The 21,443-nt window shown below is 36.9% G+C and overlaps 1 protein-coding gene across 4 annotated transcripts in view; it reads left to right on the top strand.

Annotated features, from left to right (window-relative positions):
* The window catches only part of DGLUCY (D-glutamate cyclase), a 47,989-nt gene that overhangs the window by 9,210 nt on the left and 17,336 nt on the right, over window positions 1-21,443 (top strand). For 3 of the 4 annotated variants that reach the window (XR_012623328.1, XM_074824948.1, XM_074824947.1), the window contains exons 2-6: window positions 13,110-13,221; window positions 15,589-15,742; window positions 16,421-16,619; window positions 18,107-18,308; window positions 19,860-19,982. Coding sequence is in view for 3 of the 4 variants with exons in the window: in XM_074824948.1 (XP_074681049.1) it covers window positions 13,119-13,221; window positions 15,589-15,742; window positions 16,421-16,619; window positions 18,107-18,308; window positions 19,860-19,982 (781 nt within the window). In the remaining variant the exon portion in view is untranslated. Of the gene's footprint in view, window positions 1-12,166; window positions 12,212-13,109; window positions 13,222-15,588; window positions 15,743-16,420; window positions 16,620-18,106; window positions 18,309-19,859; window positions 19,983-21,443 lie in introns of those variants that run through there. The other variant, XM_074824946.1, reaches the window with a different exon arrangement.

Genomic DNA, 21,443 nt, shown 5'->3' on the forward strand with positions numbered 1-21,443 from the left:
GGACTGTCTTTTATTCTGTTAAGTTTATGCAGTCTTGAAATAACTCTTTAATTGAGAACAGTTTGCTTTATGTGAACAACCATGGAATGAATGCATATATATTATACATATATGCACACACTTTTTTTTTTTTTTTCCTGGAGTTTGAAACCAAGTACTGATCGCAATAATTTCCTTCTTCAAAAGGAGTGGAAAATATTGTGTAATATTTTCCAAACTAAAGCTACTCAGTATGCCTAGGTTTTTAAACTTTCCAGTAAATTGGAAAAAAAAGAGCATGCTTATTGTTTGATCAGAAGGCCACAGATTTGCTAATTTTGATATATGGTTTCATATTCTTTTATATGCCTTCTCATAAACTATATTTTTGATGTCAAGCAAGAAAGTCTCACTTCTTTCCAGTCTTGTATTTTCATGCTCCAGTGAACTTGCATTGTTTCTGACAATTCTCCCATGGACACAGTGATTGTATATCTCATATATCTGCAGTTTGAAGTGCTTAAGAGATTCAAAATTAGCCTTGTATACCAAACTTTCTATGTCAAGGTTGGTTAATTTGCAAAGACAAGTATTATGAGAATAGACGAGAGTTTTCCATTAGGGAAATCTATCAGTAGAGAATGGAGTTTGAAAGTCATTAGTTATCATCATCTTTTCAAATGTTTTAGCAGTAGTAACTATGTTTTTTTTAACAGCAGTCTTCTATTGCTCCATCAGTCTGACCGGAAATCATAGTGGGTTCTAGTAGCCGATGCCTGTCCATCTTCCTTTCAGCTGATTAAAGTCCTCTCTCTCCTTTCTGTAGTGAGAAACACCTTCAGTCTATATTCAAATGATAATGTTTTTCCATCTTTGCATAGTATTAAAAATACCTCCTGATAGGTATGATATAGCAATATATCATACAATATAACCTGCTCTATATGATTTTTCTTTGTTTTTATTTACAAGTAACTGAGCAATTATCCATTTTGTACATTTATCTTTTTCTGTCCAGAAATGCTGATCCTAAATATTCACTCCATTTTCAAAATTCTAGATGGTCCCAAAAGTATGTCTTCATACTAATTATATTAAAAGAGAAACTAGCTAAATAGGCCTAGGTTTGAAACAAACTCACTACTCCTTTCCTTTACAGTCAAAAACCCACACATTTGACTAATCTTTTGGAGACAAACCCCATAGATTTTCACAGTTCAGTTTTTGCAAATGTAAATGCTCTATTTTAATTGTACATATACACTTGGAGCCCATTAATGCAAGCTGCTGAGTGCTTTTAATTTGTCTTGTCTTTTTTCACTGCATATACTGTGTAGTCTGACCCTTCTTTGGGAGAAGATATTGCCAGTAATATTAATTGAATTTGGAACACTCTTCTAAGATGCTTGTTTCAAGAGGATATATATTTATGGAATTAGGATTAAAAGAATGTCTGTGTTTGTGGATTGAATTCTAATATAAAGATAGTTTAGTTACTTTTAAATATATCAGCCTTGGAACTGGAATCCTAATAAAACAATCCATGCAAAATTCTTGGCTTTTGCATCTAGAGAGTTCCTCAAGTAGATTAATTTGGGAGGTAGCTACTGGAATTCATATGATATGCTGCAAACTGTAGTTATACAGGATAAAGTCCACTTGTCTATCACTTTTTACGTTAACCTCTACAAAGAAATCACCCTTAGCTCCAAAGTTCCTGAACTATAGGTCGTGGCATGCTGGAAGGATATACGAGCTAAGTTTTGTCAATGTTTGGTCTGATTTTAAACTCTTCCTTAGGTGTGCATTATTGGCCACTATCAAAGTCAGGATAGTAGGCTTGATGTAGCTTTAATCCTATTTTCTAAAGAATACTGTTGTAATAATATTTTGAATTATTTGGACTTTATTCATGCATTAATCTATACCATGAAGCTCTTAAGGCTGTATGATGTAATGGAAAGTGAAAATCCATTTCAGAGAAAGAGGAGAATTCAGCCAGATCAAAACCTAATGCTCAAACAAGCCAAGAGTCTTTTCCCATTTGAAAACAAAATAAAGCAGAACTTAGCACGTTTGCCATACTTAGGATATATGATAAGTTACGTGAAAAAAATCTGAGAACAAAAATGGTTATTCAAAACTTAATATCTTAAAGCACCTCCTAAATAGGTGGAATATGGAATTTGGAAGTACATTATCGCAATTGCCGATCTGGCATGTATACAGAAAACAGAAAAAAGGATCGATAGTTGCTAAGCAGACAAAAAAAGAGCTAAACCTTATTTCCAAACTGTATGATTCATCAATACTAATTCTAACTTATTTTATATCAAGGGTGTTACCTTGTTCCATACACGTGTTCATAAAAAGCATGTGTATTGCTTATGTCTTTTTCTGTTTTTACTTTAAACTAATGGCTGAGGGAACTGGGGTTGTTTAGTCTGGAGAAGAAGAGGCTGAGGGGAGACCTCATCGCCCTCTACAACTACCTGAAAGGAGGTTGCAGAGAACTGAGGATGACTCTCTTTAACCAAGTAATAAGCGATAGGACAAGAGGTAATGGCCTCAAGTTGCACCAGGGAAGGTTTAGACTGGATATTAGGAAGCATTTCTTTACAGAACGGGTTGTTAGGCGTTGGAATGGGCTGCCCAGGGAGGTGGTGGAGTCCCCATCCCTGGAGGTGTTCAAGAGTCGGGTCGACATAGCGCTGAGGGATATGGTGTAGTTGGGAACTGTCAGTGTTAGGTTAATGGTTGGACTGAATGATCTTCAAGGTCTTTTCCAATGTAGATGATTTTGTGATTCTGTAACTTTTCTGTCACATCTTTCTTTACTTAGATCTGTGTATAGTATATGGCTTATATGCAGATAAAGTACAATACAGCAAATGTTTAAGCACTTCATCTGTCCCTGAACTCAACAGGACTACCTATCTACTTATCTCTGGTATTTACATTCATAGAAGTGCTATAGGTTTGAGTTCTTAAACTGTAAACTCCGAGACAAGGTTTTATGCATATTACCTCAACCATAGCTGGGAACAAAACCCTAAATAAGTAAATAAATAAACAAAAAATAGTAATAGCTTATATTTTGTTCTGTGTTGCTTCTATACAAAATATGGGCTCAAATCTGTATTAAAATGGAGTTTTGAAAGCAGAGCACACCAAGATACACCAACCTCTGCAGTTTATTTATTTTAAATAGAAAATGAGGTGATAGATGCGTAAGACATTTTCAGCCCTTACCTTCTTATTGTTTGGTAATGAAAATCAGAATGATGACATTAACATCTCTTTCAAGTCAGCTAACTGGAGCTGCAGCATTATGAGTCATCTCTTTAACACCGAGCTGCTTTTTAAAAAAAATATATTTTAATGGTGGTAAAAGGTGTGAGCGTGATAGTCTTACAGGTCTTACTCTATTTGCCCACAGAACGTAGGGAAAATCAGTAAAAGTTCAGGATTAATTCTATGAGCTACATCTTGAGTTCTCTGCTGAAACTGCACATGAAGACAACGGTTTGAGATAATCAGTCTGCTGTAACTGCATTGAACACAGTAGTGTATTGTATAAACCACTGAATGGCTAACAGATTGACAGCATTTAGTCATCCGATACCTGATCTAGTCTGTAACCAGAAACTTATATGAGAAGTCCTTCACATGACCTGTGTTAGGACCCAAGCCTAGCAGAGCTCCTAAACTTCTCCCCTGTACTTGCTGCACAGCCACTGGTGACGCTCTGAGGATACCATGACAGACTGACTGCATCAGAACCATTCACATGCTGTGGGATCAGGCTGTCCAGGACAGTTTGATAAGGGCCTGTATCCTTTCCCTTAATTTAAAAGTGTAAGGTAATTGGGGATTTCCTTCTCAGAACACAGTGCTTCAGTTCAAGCCCATCTTTCTTCTAGACAGTAGGCACCATTGCAGCCTATGGCTACAGGGTAACTCATTCCCTGCTTCATCAAGGATTATTCTGGTGGATGAGGACAGTTTCCAAGTGGAATTACATCATATGCTGGTCTTGAATGACTGTTATGAGCTCAGAAATGGAGAGGACAACTGGAGGCACTGTTGGTACTCTGCAGCACCAACACACCACTTGCAGAACCTCTCTTCCCATGGTCAGTGTGATTGCCATTTGTCTATAAAACTAGTTTATTCCTGATTGCTACAGATGACTGGATAATCAGGTCAGTGTAGCAACACTCATTTGCTATGTTGAACTGCCACATCATCCAGGTCTTCCATACCCCATGTTACTACCAAGCTGAGGTCCTCAAATGTTCACATCGCGTAGAGTCTCATATTGTCTCTGTAAGGCAGAGGAAGAAGAGCTATGAATGACATACAGATCTTCATTTGGGTCCCACCACAAGGGGCTTTGTTCAGGATTGTAACTCACTAATTCTTCAAGTTCTTTTTCACAAGTTCAAGGATGGTGAACATTGTCACTGATGATTTATGGGCTCTGTAATGCAGTTTACCAAATAAGTATGTATCATCTGTAGTTTCTAGAGCTTGGGCATCTTCACTAGGGACAAAGCAGCACTCTCTTCTCCATAGGGATTGTGGTCATTGTCAGCCTTAGAGTATATGTCTGATTATTGATATTACTGCTTATCACTATTCCTTTTCATCACGCTGCTCTACTCAGTGTCAGTCAGTCAGGCCCTGAGCTCTTGCAGGTAGAGTACAAATGTGACTGCAGGTGCCTGGCTGCACCAAACAGACCATCAAGGGCAGTTTCCAGATCACCGTGACAACTGTAGTTGCCACATAGTACCATAGTTGTCAGGTATGCAGTAATGAAAACATAGTAATGCAGCCATAAATTGTCTGAAACTTCATGGAGCCTTTCCAAATGGAATGGATGCTGCAGAACAAAGTTGTCCAGGCATCCTTAGTGCAGATTAACATTTAATATGTGGGCAGTGTGAATGCTCCAAGATGAAATTAACAGTCCAAGTGCATACCATTTGCCATCACATAGCACAGTCGCTAACAGCACTTTATTTACACTTACTCCTGGAAGTTACAGTGAGGTATTCTTGCAGAGCCTGCCACTGATTCACCTGGTTATCCAAATAGCACTGCTTAAGCCAGGTGTTCCATCAGGAAAATGGTGCTCAGTCCTTTTAAGCTGTTCACAGTACTGCTCAGACTAAGCTGAAGGAGGCAGTGGAACAGCAAAAGTCAGTATATCTCCATCGTGGGTATTTGTGGAAGCAAGGATGTTTGTTCTTGGTAGTGTTTGGAGAGGTACAATTCACTGGAGATTCCCCAGACACAGCCTACTGAGACACTCACATTTCAAGGACACTGTCTTTGTGTAAATGCATAGGCTGCAATCATTCCATTAGTGACCATATCTGAGGAGAATTGCTTGCTGAAGAGCAATAGATGCAGTGATTTAGCACCTGCTAGCAGACATGTGAACCCAAAAGAAATGGCATAACCCTGGGGGTAGCCTGAATGACCGGACAGCAGGAACATGGCATGTTTTTTTGGGACTGTGGTACTATTTTTATGGTGTGTAGGGAGCAGAACATCACTCACCTGCTCCCCTCCAGATGGAATTCCTTGGGAGGAATGGGCACCCCATCAGTCCTGTGACCAGCATGACGTGACTGGGTGTAACCTAGGTGGTGACATACTTTCTTATCAAAATAAGCACCTGTGGCTGTGCCTTGCAAACAAAGGAGCGCAAGTCACTGTACTTTGTCCTATGGACTTCCACTTTCATTTTGCATGAGTAAGATTGGGAAGAAAAATTTTTCCTCACTTCAGGAATTTTTATCCAGCCAATAGTCATTGCCTTGGCTCCAGTGTACAGTACTCTGCTAGCTGGGCTGTGCTGCTTCAGGGGACAGGGGAGAGGATGGCATTGGTGGCCTGCAGGCCAGGTCCTCCTGCATCCTTTGGCTGTCTCGGTGCCAGAAGAGGCCAAGACAGAGAACTGCTGGCTGGACCTGGCCCAGAAAATTGTGGAGCAATTCTAAAGATCTTCTGTCACTCAGTGTAGACTGGGAAACTATATTTAAATACCACCCTCCATTTCTTGAAGCTGAATAAGTGTTTCTTGTCATCTTATATGAAAACAACCTCTGGTAGATTATTTGCTGTCTCTTCTTACTGTAGCTGGTGATTATTCCTGTCAATAAAGTCAAAGGTGTGAAAGTGGCATTTTTAACCTCGATAAAGGTCCTTGTCTCCTCTTACATGCGTACCGCATCTTGCCAAAAGTGCATGTAAATGAGGTGGCTGTTCTAAAGCTTGTTGGTTATGTGTTTTTGTAAGATGATGGGACAGGGTATGCAGGTATTAGGATATGACCCAAGGGGTTGGAAGGGTGTGTGAAGTCATGAGGCCTCATCCTTTGCAGGACAAAAAAGCCTAAACAACTGAGATCTTACACAGATTGTGCCCATGCAAGGGCAGGGCCCTGGTGTGAACTATCCTCTAGTCTCTGCCCATATTTCTCCACCTGAGAAACAATTAATTTTGTCCTAGAGCAGAAGCTGAGTGTAAAATAATACAAATGCAGTGGTGGAAGTTCAGGGAGCCTGTGCAAGGCATGTCGCACTAACGTGCAGCACTGTCTGAAATGGTTGCTTCAGAACTGGTAATTGCTTTCTGTTATTTGTTCTTAATATACCAGGAGAAACTAAACGTTGTGTGGTTTTTTTTTGCAAGTAAACCAGATTGCGTCAAAGATACATTGATTCTATCATCAGTTTCTCATCCTGACACAGTCTGCAGGATCTTGAGTATAGGCTAGCTGCTTTAAGCAGCAGAGAGAACACTAATAGAAACTAATTTAAATTTCTATTTGCAGCCCTCATCTAAAGGTGCATAATCTTCAAAGGCAAATACCCTGTGTTTCAAATGTAAAGTTAAATCTTAATTTGCTGGATGAGCCGCTGTCTGAAAATAAACAAAGCACATCCTCTTTGGAATGATACACAAAGCACTTCTGTGCTTTGAAATGATTCATAGCAGATGGGGAGAAAAAGGATCATTAATTGATTCTTCAAATAAAACATCACAAGTATAACTGAGACACCCAGTTGGAAAATCAAATGGAGTAAATTTTCAGAGAAGTTTGTGCTTTTCACGGAAGTCTATTGGCAGAATTTCAGATCAGCTTGATGATTGAACAGCAGGTCATTTTAAACCATGTTTACGTTAACAAACCACTGTAACCATATTCATACTAGGGCAAGGCATAGTACATAAAGGGTTTGTTAGATTATAATTAGTTTAGATTACTTTCCATTATGTATCAGTAAAGGCAGCCAGTGGGCTGACTCATGTTTCAAGTTACTTTGCTGTTCCTGTTAGAGCAGCAGTAGCTTTGGGTAAGCTATCTGCATGACAATATCTAAAAAAACCTGCCCAGCAGTGTTAAGTAGTGACCCCTGCACTTTTTTGGCCAATGAACCTCTACATGCCACCACCCATCCTTATCATCAAACTTTAAACTGAAAATAGGACAAAAGTGATATAACCAATGCAAGACTGTTTCGTAAGAGTCTTTGGGCTCCTTGCAAGCAAGTCTCTAGATTACACTTTGAAAAGTCACTGCATTCAACCATATTCTTATTAGTGTATCAGTATCAATGGAGAAACAGACCTGTAATCTGTGACATCAAAAACTGGTATTAACTACTTTGCAGGCTTCAAATCGACTTGTTACTCTTAGCAGGAGTACTTTTTACAGGCTGTTTATTCTCACGTGATCCATTTTTAAAACCACAGAAATACTATATGTTTTTAGTTTTATTTCACGAATTTACCTGACACATGTATAGGTGAAGCAGTCACACTGACACTTCTGAAGGATGTTTTAATCCTTTTGTGTTATTATATAATTTTTTAATTCTTTTTTATCTGGTGTGGTTTAGCACAGCGGTATGGACACACCCACTGCATCTCAAAGTGTAATCTTTCTGACACTTAAATGACATTTTTCCATTTTCTTCGGTAATGAATAATTTACAATGTGGGCCTGGAAAGAATCTATGCTCATATTTAAATATCTGCAAAATTTACAGATTCACTTTTTCATTTGAAAGCTCTAAGGTAATACAAAATGTTTCATTTACTGCGCTTCCTTCTTTTTCTCTAAAGAGATTATGCTCTGCAGATTGTAAAAATGTTTTATAAACTGTAGCTCAATCCAAGCCTATCTGTAATATTGAAAAGGGAGATATATATATATACCTACACATAAGTATAGATACTGAGGCTTAGAGGAGTCTGCATCTTACAAGTCTAGGAAACCATTTGTTCATTTATTGTCTTTTATGATTTCTAATTTTTGTCTCAGACTGAGAAAATGAAAAGCTCATTTAAGGTTGAAAATTGAGAGAGAGTTTAAGGTACAATTGAGACATACAGCAAGTATATAAATTTAAAAGAGCTAGTGAGAGGAGAGAAGACATCCAAACTCCCATATTGCCAGAGGATGCAGTCAGACAAACCAAGGAAGCAAGACCTACAAAGGTCAGTCCAGCTTGGAGTTACGGAGATAGAGGTCTGAGCTCAGGGAGTAAAAATGCAGAGACAGAAGCACACTGCAGACAGAAGAAAGAGGGAGGAAACAAGAAATAGCCTGGGACATGCAAACAGTAGGGTGGTGCAAAGAGGCTACTCTATCCATTATACAAGTTATCTGAAAGTCAAGGCAACCTCTTCATTAAATCTTGTCTGGAACTGCATTTTTTCTTGCTTCATGTTCGGTTGCAGATTATTTGCTGAGGGTGGATGGTATTGGTCACTTTTTCCAAGCATTACTGTTGAATATTTAACTCTTACCTTGATATACAGTAACTAACTTTGTTACCAGACAAGGCTTAAAGATAGAAACTAGTGAATCTCTAAGTGATATGACAGGCAAGGGTACACCTCTTGAGAGCAGCAAAGTCTTTTAACAGGATAAAGTAACACCCCTTTCAACAGCCTTTTTACTAGCATGAGTTGTGGGATTTGGGGGAAATAGAGCATATTCTTCACAATCAGTTATAAAGATGAGGCTTAGAACCAGTCCTGTTCCAATCACCTCAGCAGAGATGAGCACCTCATTGCACACAGCCACCTGTACTCAACTAGTGCGCTGAGAACAGCATGCAGAAATGGTTAATGACATAGAGCTTCACGTGGCAACAACTGATCACAATTTCTGAATAAAAAAGTATTCACCCTCCAAATCTGGCCTTCCTGCAAATTGTTGTTCTCTAGGTAACGGGATATTTTGCAAATCAGCTGGGCCAAATTAATCAGGTAGTGTGTATCTGCTTAATTCTACTGGAGTCGTGCTACACAGATATATACTAAATGAAGATGTCACCTAATAATTTTATGTTACTTATTAAAACCAGACCCAAGATCTGTTTAGAACTTTAACCAAAGCTGGTACATATCTATACTTCCTGACCGCCACTTTGATGCAAAGAAAAGTTTTTTCCTGAATACATATATATTTTTTATATAATGTCATTTCAATACAATATTGTTTCTGACTCATTATCCTGATTCATTTTTCTGAACTACTGATATGGCATATGCCATACTGCCATCATTGTCTAATCACACAGCTCCTTACATCATTCTTATAGATCATTCTTGCGCATTATCATGTCTTTCCAGCTTTGAAGTCTCACCATCCTTGTCAAGATCTGGAAGTGCAGTTCAGGATATGGTAGTGTCCACAAATCAATAGTGGCTAAGTGCCATCTTAATGTGTCAGACAACAATATATTTTAATATTTATTCACTGAAGTTCAGTATGTGAAACTCAAAGTACACATGAAGTATGTTGAATCTTCATGTAAACCTCTAAAAAGAAAAGCATTTATTGTGCTTCTAATGTGGAACCGAATGTTTCAGAAAAGGTTCTTTAAGAGTGATCTTGACACTTCAGTACCACAAAGCTTTACAATATTGGTTGTTGGTATTGTAAGTCAGGGAGTCTGATGTGAGCAACATGACTTAGAACAAGTTGGGTTTTTTTCAGACTGGGTGCTTTAAGTATGAAGTTTCTCATTATGCAGCCAGTGAATGACCTGATTTTCAAATGCTGGTTACCCAGGACTATATCTAGTCTGCTTTAGAGGTTCATTCCTTTAAAGGCTACCCAGACTGGAAAGCAAGACCTTAGGGTCCCTTAGTGAGGGGACACCACATAGGATGCCCTCAGACACAATAGCCATCTCATAAGCTCTGTCAGCATCTTCTCTTAAAGGCTTTTTAACACTTGCCTTGCATCCTGTCTTTATCTGTATAATGATCCAACATAGCCTTATCAGATAACTGATACTCACTGTTTTCTGAAACTATCTCTGAAACAAAATGAAAGGACTTGAAAAACCTCTGCCAGGGAACAGATCCTCATAACTGATTAACAGCTGTACCAGACTGTTTTAGAGTGCTGCTTGCGGGCCCCCTGAAGCCAGCCTGTGCACTTCATTAGGCATCCTGGTGAGACAAAGTGGAAAAGATACTGTAAGACCTGAGTTATCTTGGTGCTTCTCCCCTGTCATTCCAAACAGCCCATGGTCACAATGGCTCTAACAATTTTCCAGGAGGTCCTAGAGATGGTTGGGGAATCTAAACCTGATGGTGCCCCCCAGCATAAGGAAATAACATACTGCACAGAAACTAGCCATTCCTGAGGAAGTCAAATAGCAAAAGCTAGATTTTACTATAAGCATCTAACAATTTTTATTGTCTATCCAAATTTAGCAAATAATAAAGAAAAAGAGCAGTATAATCTATTACTGATATTGTATAGAAAATACAGTGGTCTAAAGTTATAACTCAGAATGTTAATCCTATTGGATGTTCCCTATAGTTTTATAAAATCACAATGGGAACTTTAGTGATAGCAAATAGTCATAAGGTGAGTTTTACCTCTCATCTGAAAGAGGTGATTCAGTCTGCTTTTACACAAAGTTAATGTTTAAATTATTCACTTCCTAACCAATCGTCAACAATACATGTTGCTTTGCAGCTAGGGGCTAGGTTCACAAATAGGAACTACAAGCCAAAGTGTTTCTGTAAGGTACTCACAGCCACTACTGTGAGGCACTACTGATATTCACAGTCCTATAGCTTGTTAGCCACTTGCTGTCATATGCACCTAAAACTTTTGGGCCCCTAAATGTTTGCTGACAAAATCTCACAGGTACTTCCATTTCTGCTACTGGGCACCCACTTTATGAGGGGAGAATCAGGCTTGCCCAACATCAGACCAGGGCATTTGTGATAAAATACCTAGCTGAAGACAACTTTTGTCCCAAATTAGTTTCCTGAATTTTGGACTGTCTCTCAAATCCAAGTAAGCTAGTAGTTCTTAAAGCCATCAATCCTACAGATGATTTAGATATCAAAGATGCTCAGAAATAAAAGCAATCTGAAAGAATCTAATGAACACATCTGAAATTTTTTATTAGGATCACTTTACTTAATTTGAAACCCCTTGAATGAATAATTCCAGACTTGTGTTAGAAATTCTCTTTACAGTAAGAATAATGTCTCTTAAATTGACACTTACAGGCCTGGATTACTGCTCAGCTACATATCTAAATCCAATTTCTTGTTATCTTTAAAGTGTGTATTTGGAATTGTTCACAATTTTGTAATGAAGGCTATTTTTTGTGCAGCATACAGAGTGATAATATAAAAGCCAAAAAGATGAGAAGAGTTAGAAAGCAGTAAAAGAGAGTTCAGAAAAAAAATCCAGACTGATTTCTTTTGGCTGACAATGTTATATAAAGATTTCAGAATTAAGAATAGATACAAAGGTTGCTCTAAATTTCAGTGCACCCAATTTAACCTCTCACAATTCTGCAAGCTTTGGGAAATGTTTTGGACAGACAATCTAACATAAGAGTATCATTTCAGTCAAAACATATCACCGCTCTTACTTCAAGTTAATTAAGGAATGAGTTGCTCAGAGGTATAAATTTTCACAATAAAGTGTTTCACTTATATTCCACTCCACTGTGAGAGTGAAACTTTGTACTATCATAGTTATAGTACAAAAACTGTGGACCTTTAACAGAAAAGTTAACTTTTGCTAGAAGGCTGTAACATCATATTGTACATTAATTTACTGGCATCTTTTAAAAAAAAGCAGCACAGCTTCTATTGTGTTTATTATTTCTTATGAATGACATCAAGAATGGCTTCTTCTGAATTAAAGAAAAAATTGGAGGTTGGTATTTTGATTACTTGGAGGGTAGTTCTGTTTCTTTACTTAAAAGTGACCAAGATTAAAATCATAAGCAGCCAAGTTATTTTACTCTGAGCTATCTTTTACTTTTTCCTAATAGTGGGGTAATAAACCCTTTTTATTTATTAGGTAGTTTAGGTTGAGGGAAAAACTTTGTGTGAACCTTGACTAGATTGCAGCAAAAAGATATCTTAAATCTCCCAAAAATGTAAAAAGAGACAGATATTGATTGTAATTAGGGTACTTATCTCTGCTCCTACTCCAGGTTGTATGACAAGTGACTTAAACATCTGTATGTCTACTTTCCCAGTGGAAGAATAGCCACAGGGGTATTCACTTCTACATAATTAATATTTGAAAAGTATAATATGCATGGAATGTATTAAAATACATTTTCTGAATATAGTTCTCTCTTTACTGGAAGACTGCATTGCTAATTGTCTAAAAGCATTTTGAACAGAGAAGTAACATTACAGATTATAGCTTGGTAGGTTAACCCATTTGTGCTTTTGCAAATTTAAAGTTACAATGAATTTTGGATACGTGAATACTCTAGGAAATGAATATTTATCAGGGAGAAAAGAAATCTGCTTCTTACATTACAGGCTGGCAAAACTTTGTGTTTTATCCTGAATGTTAAAGTGCATGTCTCTGGCTAGTTTATTGAAAGATTCTGTTTGCATTTAGTTGTAAAATGTCAGGGAAATAACCTTTTGACTTTGATCTGGCTTTTGAGTTATAACTTAGAATTTCCTGTTGATAATAACTTTGGTGGAGCATGGGAGGAAACTTAAGCTAAGTTCTCCAGCAAATCAAAATTTAAAATGTCAAAAAAAAAAAAATGCTATGTGTTTATATTTATAATTATCTTCCTGTTAAGGATGAAGAGATGTTTTTGTCAGGAGGCTTGAAGTCTCTCCTTCCCCATGTGCTAAGAAGAATAATTCGATGCAACAGACTCAGTATGAGTAATACTTCTGGAATGGCAGAGGGTAAGTAAACCTAAAGCTAAGTGCAAAAGTGATTCCATTTTAGATTCATAGCTATGTGTTTTCTTTTTTTGTTTGTGAAGGAATGCAGGAATATCAAAAGCACTGAAATAAAACAGACAAAAACGTTAATTTGACTTATGTTCTTAAGTCACTTGGGTGGTTTTGAAATTACATTATAAGCACCTGACACTGTGCTCTTAAATCATAAAGGTACATCAGAGAAAATATATCATTCTATCTGTGTAAAGTACATGGACTTTGTTTTCAATGTTTGCAGCTCCCAGTTATGTCATTGAGAAATTACAGATGCAGAAAATATTTGAAGAATCTTTAACCGAACCTGGCTTTTCTTGCATATATTATTATCACATTTGTAGGATGACATACTATGTTTTTCACAGACCCCTTGCTTTACTTAGTGCATCGGATATGCTTTGGGGAAGAATTAGAAATTTATAGTTACAGAAGTGGTTTTCTGCTTCATTTGTTGCAGAAGTTGGAAATTACTGACTCAGGAAGAATGGGAATTATAAGGGCGAGGGAAAAATTAGTTTCATACTCAAATAACTCAACTCATTGTCATTCACCAAAGAAATTAAAAGCTCTTTCTAAACTTCTCAGAATTGCATTAATGCATGAGTTGATTAGCATGTCCAGCTTCACTAACATTGCTCATGAATATATTCATAACGATGGATACATAATGCAAGTACATGCATAAGAAGGTATGGGAAGGGAAATATGTTTTCATCTATAAAGAAAGTAAGGGTAGTTACCATGAGGATCAGTAAAGTTGTCAAAGAGTTATAACAAAGATTTCTGAGTTTACGGAATACCTGAAAGTTACCTGCAGATTCAGTCTGTCAGCTGTGACTAGTATTTTAAATTCAGAGTTGTCTGAGTTTAATGCACTCACTAAAACTATAATTTTAAGAATTCATGAATATCACCAGCAAAGTAGAAAGTGCCTGTGGATTTCATATGAGCAGGAACAGCAGGGAATGAAGTTGAGGGGTTACTGCATGTAGTATTTTATTCAGTGGTAAATTTAGTATGTTTATTTAACAAAAATGTATTTCTGTATTTAGCAAGAAACTGTTTCTGTATTTAGTAACTTTTGCTAGTAATAAAATGAATTTTTGTGCTGAGTACTCCCAAGAGAGCAGTTTGTGGGCACATTCAGTATGCAAATACATGCTTACTTTAGCCTTTGCTTTGCATTTTTCCATCGGGAATGTAATTTTTTCTTTTGATTTCTTTGTTAGCTTTGGTCAAGAATAAGATTTGGCTGATTTTCTACAGCCTTTTAAGGCAGACCACTGATTTCAACTAAATGATTGCCTCTTGGATGACAGACTACCACAGTATTTAAGAAAGTGAGATCTTCTATGCAGCCTCTTACTCACCTGTCTGGTGTCAGACACAGTAATAACTTTTCAAGGCAGTATCAATACAGGAGTTAGGGACTGTTATTTGACAGTTTTATACACCACAGACTAGTTATACTCCAAATTGCCTCTCTGTATTTGAACAGCTGGTATTTACATGCAGGAAAATGAAAATTACATTGGTATTAACTACTACTGTTTAGAAAATAAATTTTTGCTAAATAAATGAATGTAAGCTTTCTTCATTGATACTCGCTGCAAAACTGTTCATGTCTTTAGAAGCTATTGCATGGTGGTAGTCAACAACCTTTTAAATCAAAGTTGATTCCAAGTGAAGAAGATGTGGCAGTCGTGTTCATTTTAGTTTTTTAAATTAGAAATAGTAGAAATGACTGAGGTTTAGTGTGACAGGCAAGAGTTTATTCCTGTGCTGTAATTACGTCTGTTAAATTGCAGCCCACAGTAAAATTCCATAGCCAACAAACTCTAAAAAATGGGCTACATAATGTCAAGATACCAGGAGTTTACTGTTGGACTGGCCATGATTTATAGCTTGGTACTAAATGAAAAAAAAAAAAAAGGTGAAAGCGTGGTATGCAATAGCCTTTATTTGGCTCTGTGCTAACATTTGCAAAGTAAAGCATTTTTCTATAGAATACTAATTTCCCTGGTTAGGTAATAAATTATGTTTATAATAAATTCATAGAAATGTTTATTAAAGTAATTATGCTGCCTTTGTATTCTAGTACTACCCATGTCTGCCAACTATTTTAGCTGTGAACAACTTCACATACAGAGTACATCTAGCTAAGATTTTAAAAACATTTCAAAAAGTTGTTTAATAATGGAGTTCTGAATCAAAAATTTCCTTCAGGTAATTTTTTATAGACCACCTAAAGAAATCTATACAGAAAAGTTATTGTTTCACAAACAAAAAACTGAATTAATAACCAGTCATTCCTATCTTCCATAATTTCAGGCTATAAACAGGCTAATGTCGTGATCTTGCACAAGTCCCTGGCTGATGACTTTGAGAAGTTTTGCCATGCAAATGATGGACCCCTGCCACTGCTGTACAGAAGTAAACCAGGTGATTGGAAATGTCCTCCTCTGAGTAAGGATTCTGATATCAGGTAACTACAGACCGACTCTGCTTCTCAAAGTTCTGCAGTGAATGCTGGTGGTGATTAGGAGGATTTCAGGGAACAGCCTGTACATTTTGAACAAGTTTCTTTTCTTGGAGTTATACGTTTGAATGAAAACTATGCATAATAGCCTGATTGTCTTGTTCTTGAGAATCATGTTATGATAATTGTCAATATTACAAGTATTTCTCTACTACAAAAGGGAAATTTTGTGTAATTTCTAAATATTTTTCCACTTGAGCCAACAGAATTAAATAATAGGGTTTTAGCTTTGTTTTATTTAGTAGTAACACAGGCATGGAGACTGCATGATATTTGTAGAGTCTCCGGAATTTGAAAGATGTGGCTCCTGTAATACACACTAAAAGCAAGACTTAAAACAGCTCCCTAATTTTTGAAACCCCGAGAGAAGATACATATAAGGGACATTTACCTTTAAAACCTAAAAAATACCAAACTCTAATGTTCTGTTTACTGACTTGGTTTTGTGCAGAATAAGGTGTTCTGGGGTTTTTGCATGTGTTTGTTTCATTGTTATTCAGAAAGAAAAGAAATGACTGTAGTAGGCTGTTTCTTGTGGTCTGATACTGGGTTAATGTAAATTCAAACAATTCACCTTGTTTTCAGAAAATATGATACAGCTCTGATAACCTCTTATTTCACTAGAACTGACTGCCTACAGTACAGAATATATGAGCATGGAGCTTGTACTGGATCACTGAAAAGCCTGAAAGAGTATTCTGAACAACTTAAGGATATGGTGACTTTTTATTTAGGCTGCAGCTTCTCTTTTGAAAGAGCTGTCCAAAATGCTAACATTCCCATAAGAAACGTTGAACAAAAATGTAATGTAAGCATGTATAAGGTAAGTATATGCACACACATGTAGTCTTTGTCGGAACTTTGAGTATTTGTCCACAGTCACATTATGTGCATGTATCTGTTGCTCAAAATCAGAACTTTTTTCCCTACCTGTATAGTAACTTCAGGCATGTGCTAGCACTAAGTACATAAAAATACAGGGTAAAATATGCCCACCCTCAGATCAGCGCTTTTCTCAACTTGCTGCAAAGACAATCTGCTTTTTTATTCATTTATGGTGACAAAGTTTTCCCTGTGTGCTATGGCAGCCAATTCATTTGTACAGCCTTTATACATGTCCTGCTCTCCATACCAGCTCCAGCTTGCAGTAGGAATATTCCTTTTATGACCCTTGACAGTAGCAGTTTCTTCTGCACCTATGACAGCCTCATTTTGGATTTTTCCTGGGACAGTAGAGCCTCTAAACTGCATATCTGCAATGAACTCAGACCTCTGGGACAGAAGATGTTTCCAAAGACTTGAGGTATCTACTGTAGCACTGTAAATTATAACTGTGCTCAGCAAGTTTATAGTGCAGATTTTAATGTCAGCAGAAGTCCTAGAGTAATTCTGTCTCCAGTAGGTAGACCCTGTAATATTAAAAACACTTAAGTACACATCTGCATGCCTTTTTCATTTAGTTCGTATGCTTATTGTTGTCTTCAGACTTATCATTCCACAGTGTTTTTGCTATACTCCTGGTCAAAGTGGAGCCACAATTGTATCTCATGTGTAATACATATCCTTCTACCAAGCTTAAAGAAAAAAAAATACAACTATATATCTGCTTATAACATTTCAGAATTAGTAAAATTTCATAGTTTGTAGCACATCAATACCGTGAAGTACAGTGTGTTAATGAACATTTTCTATACAACTCTAGCTGTCTACATATCTTGTGTTCAGATGGAATGTAGAGGTTAGACATTTTCTTCTAAAAAGCCGGACTGCTTTATTTCTGAATAGAAAAGGTACTTCAGTATCCCAGTCAGTGAGAATGATGAATTCCATAGAACCTTTCCAGAGGCATGAAAGATTTTGTATGTGTGGAACTGGCATGCTGCTTCTGTAGAAGTGGGTGCTGCCAGCAGCAGGAGTTCCTGACCCTTGAGTGTTACAGAGCACTGTAGCTCCCCTGAACTCAGACCAAGTAGATTTGTCACTGTGTGATACTTTTTATCAGCTTTTTTCCCTTTCTGTATAGGGAGCGCACCACTGTTTTCCAAACATATTCAGAATATACTGAGCTCACCACACTCTATGCTACTCATACCAAAGCAAGAAATGCATAACATCGAAAATTTTAGTGATCTATATGAAGAAACTCAAGGATGGAATGTTTCACTCCTGCACTGCTGGATCTTACAAAAAAAATTATTATGGGATGCTAAGAAGTTTTTGTTTAAAAGAATTTAAAATGAATGTTAGTATGTGGCCTTTCAGACTCAAGCACAGCACAAAGTTTTAGACTTATTTCTTCTAATACTTTAGAGGTATTATTCAATATTCCTGCTAACACCCTGGATTCTTTTGAACTGCCAGACAGCAGTCCCTTGCTACAGCGTTTCTACTTTTTGCTGCAACTTAGTAGTCACAATGAGACCTATTCCTGAAAGCAAGTTGGAAGCAGCTGTGCTAGCAACATCTGAATTAAAAGAAGCCCATGGAGCACCAATTCACATGGGTGATCCTGGTCAGTGCTTTTCATTTTTCACTCTGCATGTGCTTTACTGTGTATAAAAATGAAGAGAGGAACCATGGGAAGTGGTAGGACTGAAATACCTGCACCAGTAAATTTATGATGTTTTAATCCTTCCTAATGGTTACAGACCTGAATAGAAAAAAAGAAAAAAAAAATAAAAAAGAAAGAAAGAAAAATAGGTTTTGAATTAGCTGAACACAGAGATTTCTTGGATAAAAGATAGCTGTCTGATGTAGATAAATTAAGTTATATGGCAGGGGTGGTTTTGGTAAAAAAGTGTAATCACATTTTTCTAAAATGTATGCAGTTTCATTTATATGTGAATACATTCTTGCTGTCAGAGATTCCAGTGACAGGGTAGCAATGATCGACAGCATGAAGAGAAGTATGTGTGGATACATTTTGTGTCTTAGTGGAGTACTGTGAAAGTAAATACTGCATTATTTTTAAAAATACTGAAATAGAATACATTGAGCACAACACTTAAGACAGAATAAAAAGAAATATGACAAGAATATACATTTTTTAAAATCCCAGCTCAAACACATATAGGCCTATTCTTTGCAAGGGAAAACTGAAAAAAAAAAATATAAAACAGGAGGCTGTTTGGAGAAGAACAAAACCAGACACCTGTAAGATGAAGATAGATCACAATAAAAAAAAAAAAATCCCATCTGCTGACAGAAATTTGTCAATCAGTAGACTCAAGGGCTGCATACACAGAAGGATCATATTGCAGAACACGGAAGGAGATGTCATTGGTTAACAGTACACCCCAGTAACATATTTGGTCTGAGTGCTGAAATCTGGGAAACTAGTAATAAATTATTACTTTGAGTAGAGCAACAAGATGATTGGGCAAGTGAGGGTCTCCCCTATTTATTTATTTTTAACAGAAAAGAGTAAATTATTATATATACAGATTATATAAATTAATTCCAGCAAAGACAGTGGTATATTAAAGCATCTGAAGAATTTAAAACCAAGGGAAGATAGCAAGTGCTTAGAATGACCCAGAATATTACAAGTAGGTGTTAGAATAAAGCAAAAGTCAAAGTAGTAAAAGCTGGGTAAGAGTGAGATGTAGTTATCTAACCCAGAGAGGTAAATGAACAGTTGCTCATTTTTCTATCTAAAGAATGTAGAAAGCTAAAACCATAGAAAATATGTTCTAGAATAAACCCGTTTTGCATTGCAGTTGTTTATTCTTGTTTGGCAGTGTTATGAATATAATTCTTCTGATGATAGAGAAGATTTATAATATCTTGGAAACTCTGCATACACACCTAGCTTGTATTTTGTTGCAGAAATACAGTGAATACTTTTTTATTGATGTCATCAAGTACAAAAAGGCAAAACAAGTCATCTCAGGTTCTGGGGACATGCACTCAAAGGCAAACTAAATATGCCACTTCAGTGGGACTTGCCACTGTAGCAATCCTAGCTCAGCGTCATTGAATGATGTTTGGGGTCCACCTGCCCAGCTTTGCAGTAGTACTACTTAATTGGAATCTCCATGATTTCATTTTTGATCAATTCCAGGCCTGCTGGGAATACAAGATCTTTCCAAACCAGACTATGGAGATCCAGTTCAACTTTACCCTGGTGATATTCCAGTGTTTTGGGCCTGTGGAGTAACAGGAGTAGAAGCAGTCATCAACTGCAGTATGTACTGTTAGAAGACTCTTTTTAAATTATCCTTCAATCTCTTTTACTCTCTCTCACTTTTTTTTTTTTTTTTTTTTTTCCCCCCCAAACACGGACTGAATGAGTCAGCTGATTGGCAGGCTTGATTTTAGGGTTAGCTAAAAAACGTCCCAACCAAACAACAAAAAAACCTTTGGCAGGACTATTTTACATTGTGAAATACAGGTCCACATTAAAGGAATTTCTTACTGATATTTCATCACTCTTGTTTGACTATTTTAAAGGCAGAAATCTAAAGTTCTGGCCACATCAAAACATCTTTTTTTAAGCATTATTAAAAACTAGAAGTTTAAAGGCATTAATTTTTAAGCTTATTTCTTTTAAAATATTATTTTGTATTACATTGCAGTAAAGCAATAATAAAGGGAAAAAAAGAAAAAGAAAAAAACACAACCAGAAATCTTTAGAAAATGTTGTCAAGAGCTAGCGAATTGATTGTCCTGGAAGAGTTCATAATTGTCTCATGAGGAATTTTGAGCTTTTAGGTTTTGCTCCAAAATTAATTAAATGTGACACACTTTACATAAATGAAGCTTTGTCCTCTGCACAGAGCTGTCCTGCACTTTATCCAGTCATTTCTAACAGACATGAGCACAAAGGGCAAGAAAACACAACTAAACCGTAGTGACACTATTATATACTGCTCTAAATCACTATTGTGGAATGAAATCTCATATTTTAGTTCTTACTGAAAAAGGAGCTTAATAATCATAGGCAGTATAATTGGGAGACCCTTGAGAGGTCATCTGCTTCATCCTTCTCCCCTTGCAGGATCAGCTACATCCTTGTAGTTCCTTACAGATGTTTATCTAAACTGCTCTCAACAGCTGCGGTAAATATGTTCAGCACTAGGAGCACAGACTTCTTTTTCTTTCATATACACAACACCTTTTCTTCAGTTCCAAATCCAAGCTGAAAATCCTGCTCTTTACTGTGTTCTCCAGCACTTCTACTCATCTTCCTCATGCATCTTTGTTGCAGGGAAAGTAGAGAAAAAATTTGCCAACTCTCTGCAGTCTGTTGCCCAAAGCAACTGTCTATCTATCCTGCCTTTGCCTGGAACTGACTTTTACTTTTGTTTATTTCTCCATTTTCTGCATTAAAACCAGTTGTCATTAATGCATTCCAGGAACTTTTTGGACAGTTTGAATCTTGCTGTGCTCCTTTCTCAGCTAGGTGGTTAAAATTCTGCCTTGCCACCAGTACCCATACTTTAGATGAATCTGCTAGCTTCTCACAAAAAACATCGTCTACTCACATGGTTCGGTGAGGTATATGAAACCTCAACAACCATGTTGCCCAGCTGCTTTTAAATTGCTGGCCATAGACTCCCAACAGATATATCACAGACCAAGCACATATGTACTTGTTAAAGAAATATCTCCTTCCTTTTCATCATCCTAACACAGCAAGATTTTG

Source organism: Strix aluco, chromosome 4 (genome assembly GCF_031877795.1).
Source record: "Strix aluco isolate bStrAlu1 chromosome 4, bStrAlu1.hap1, whole genome shotgun sequence".
Taxonomy (NCBI): Eukaryota; Metazoa; Chordata; class Aves; order Strigiformes; family Strigidae; genus Strix; species Strix aluco.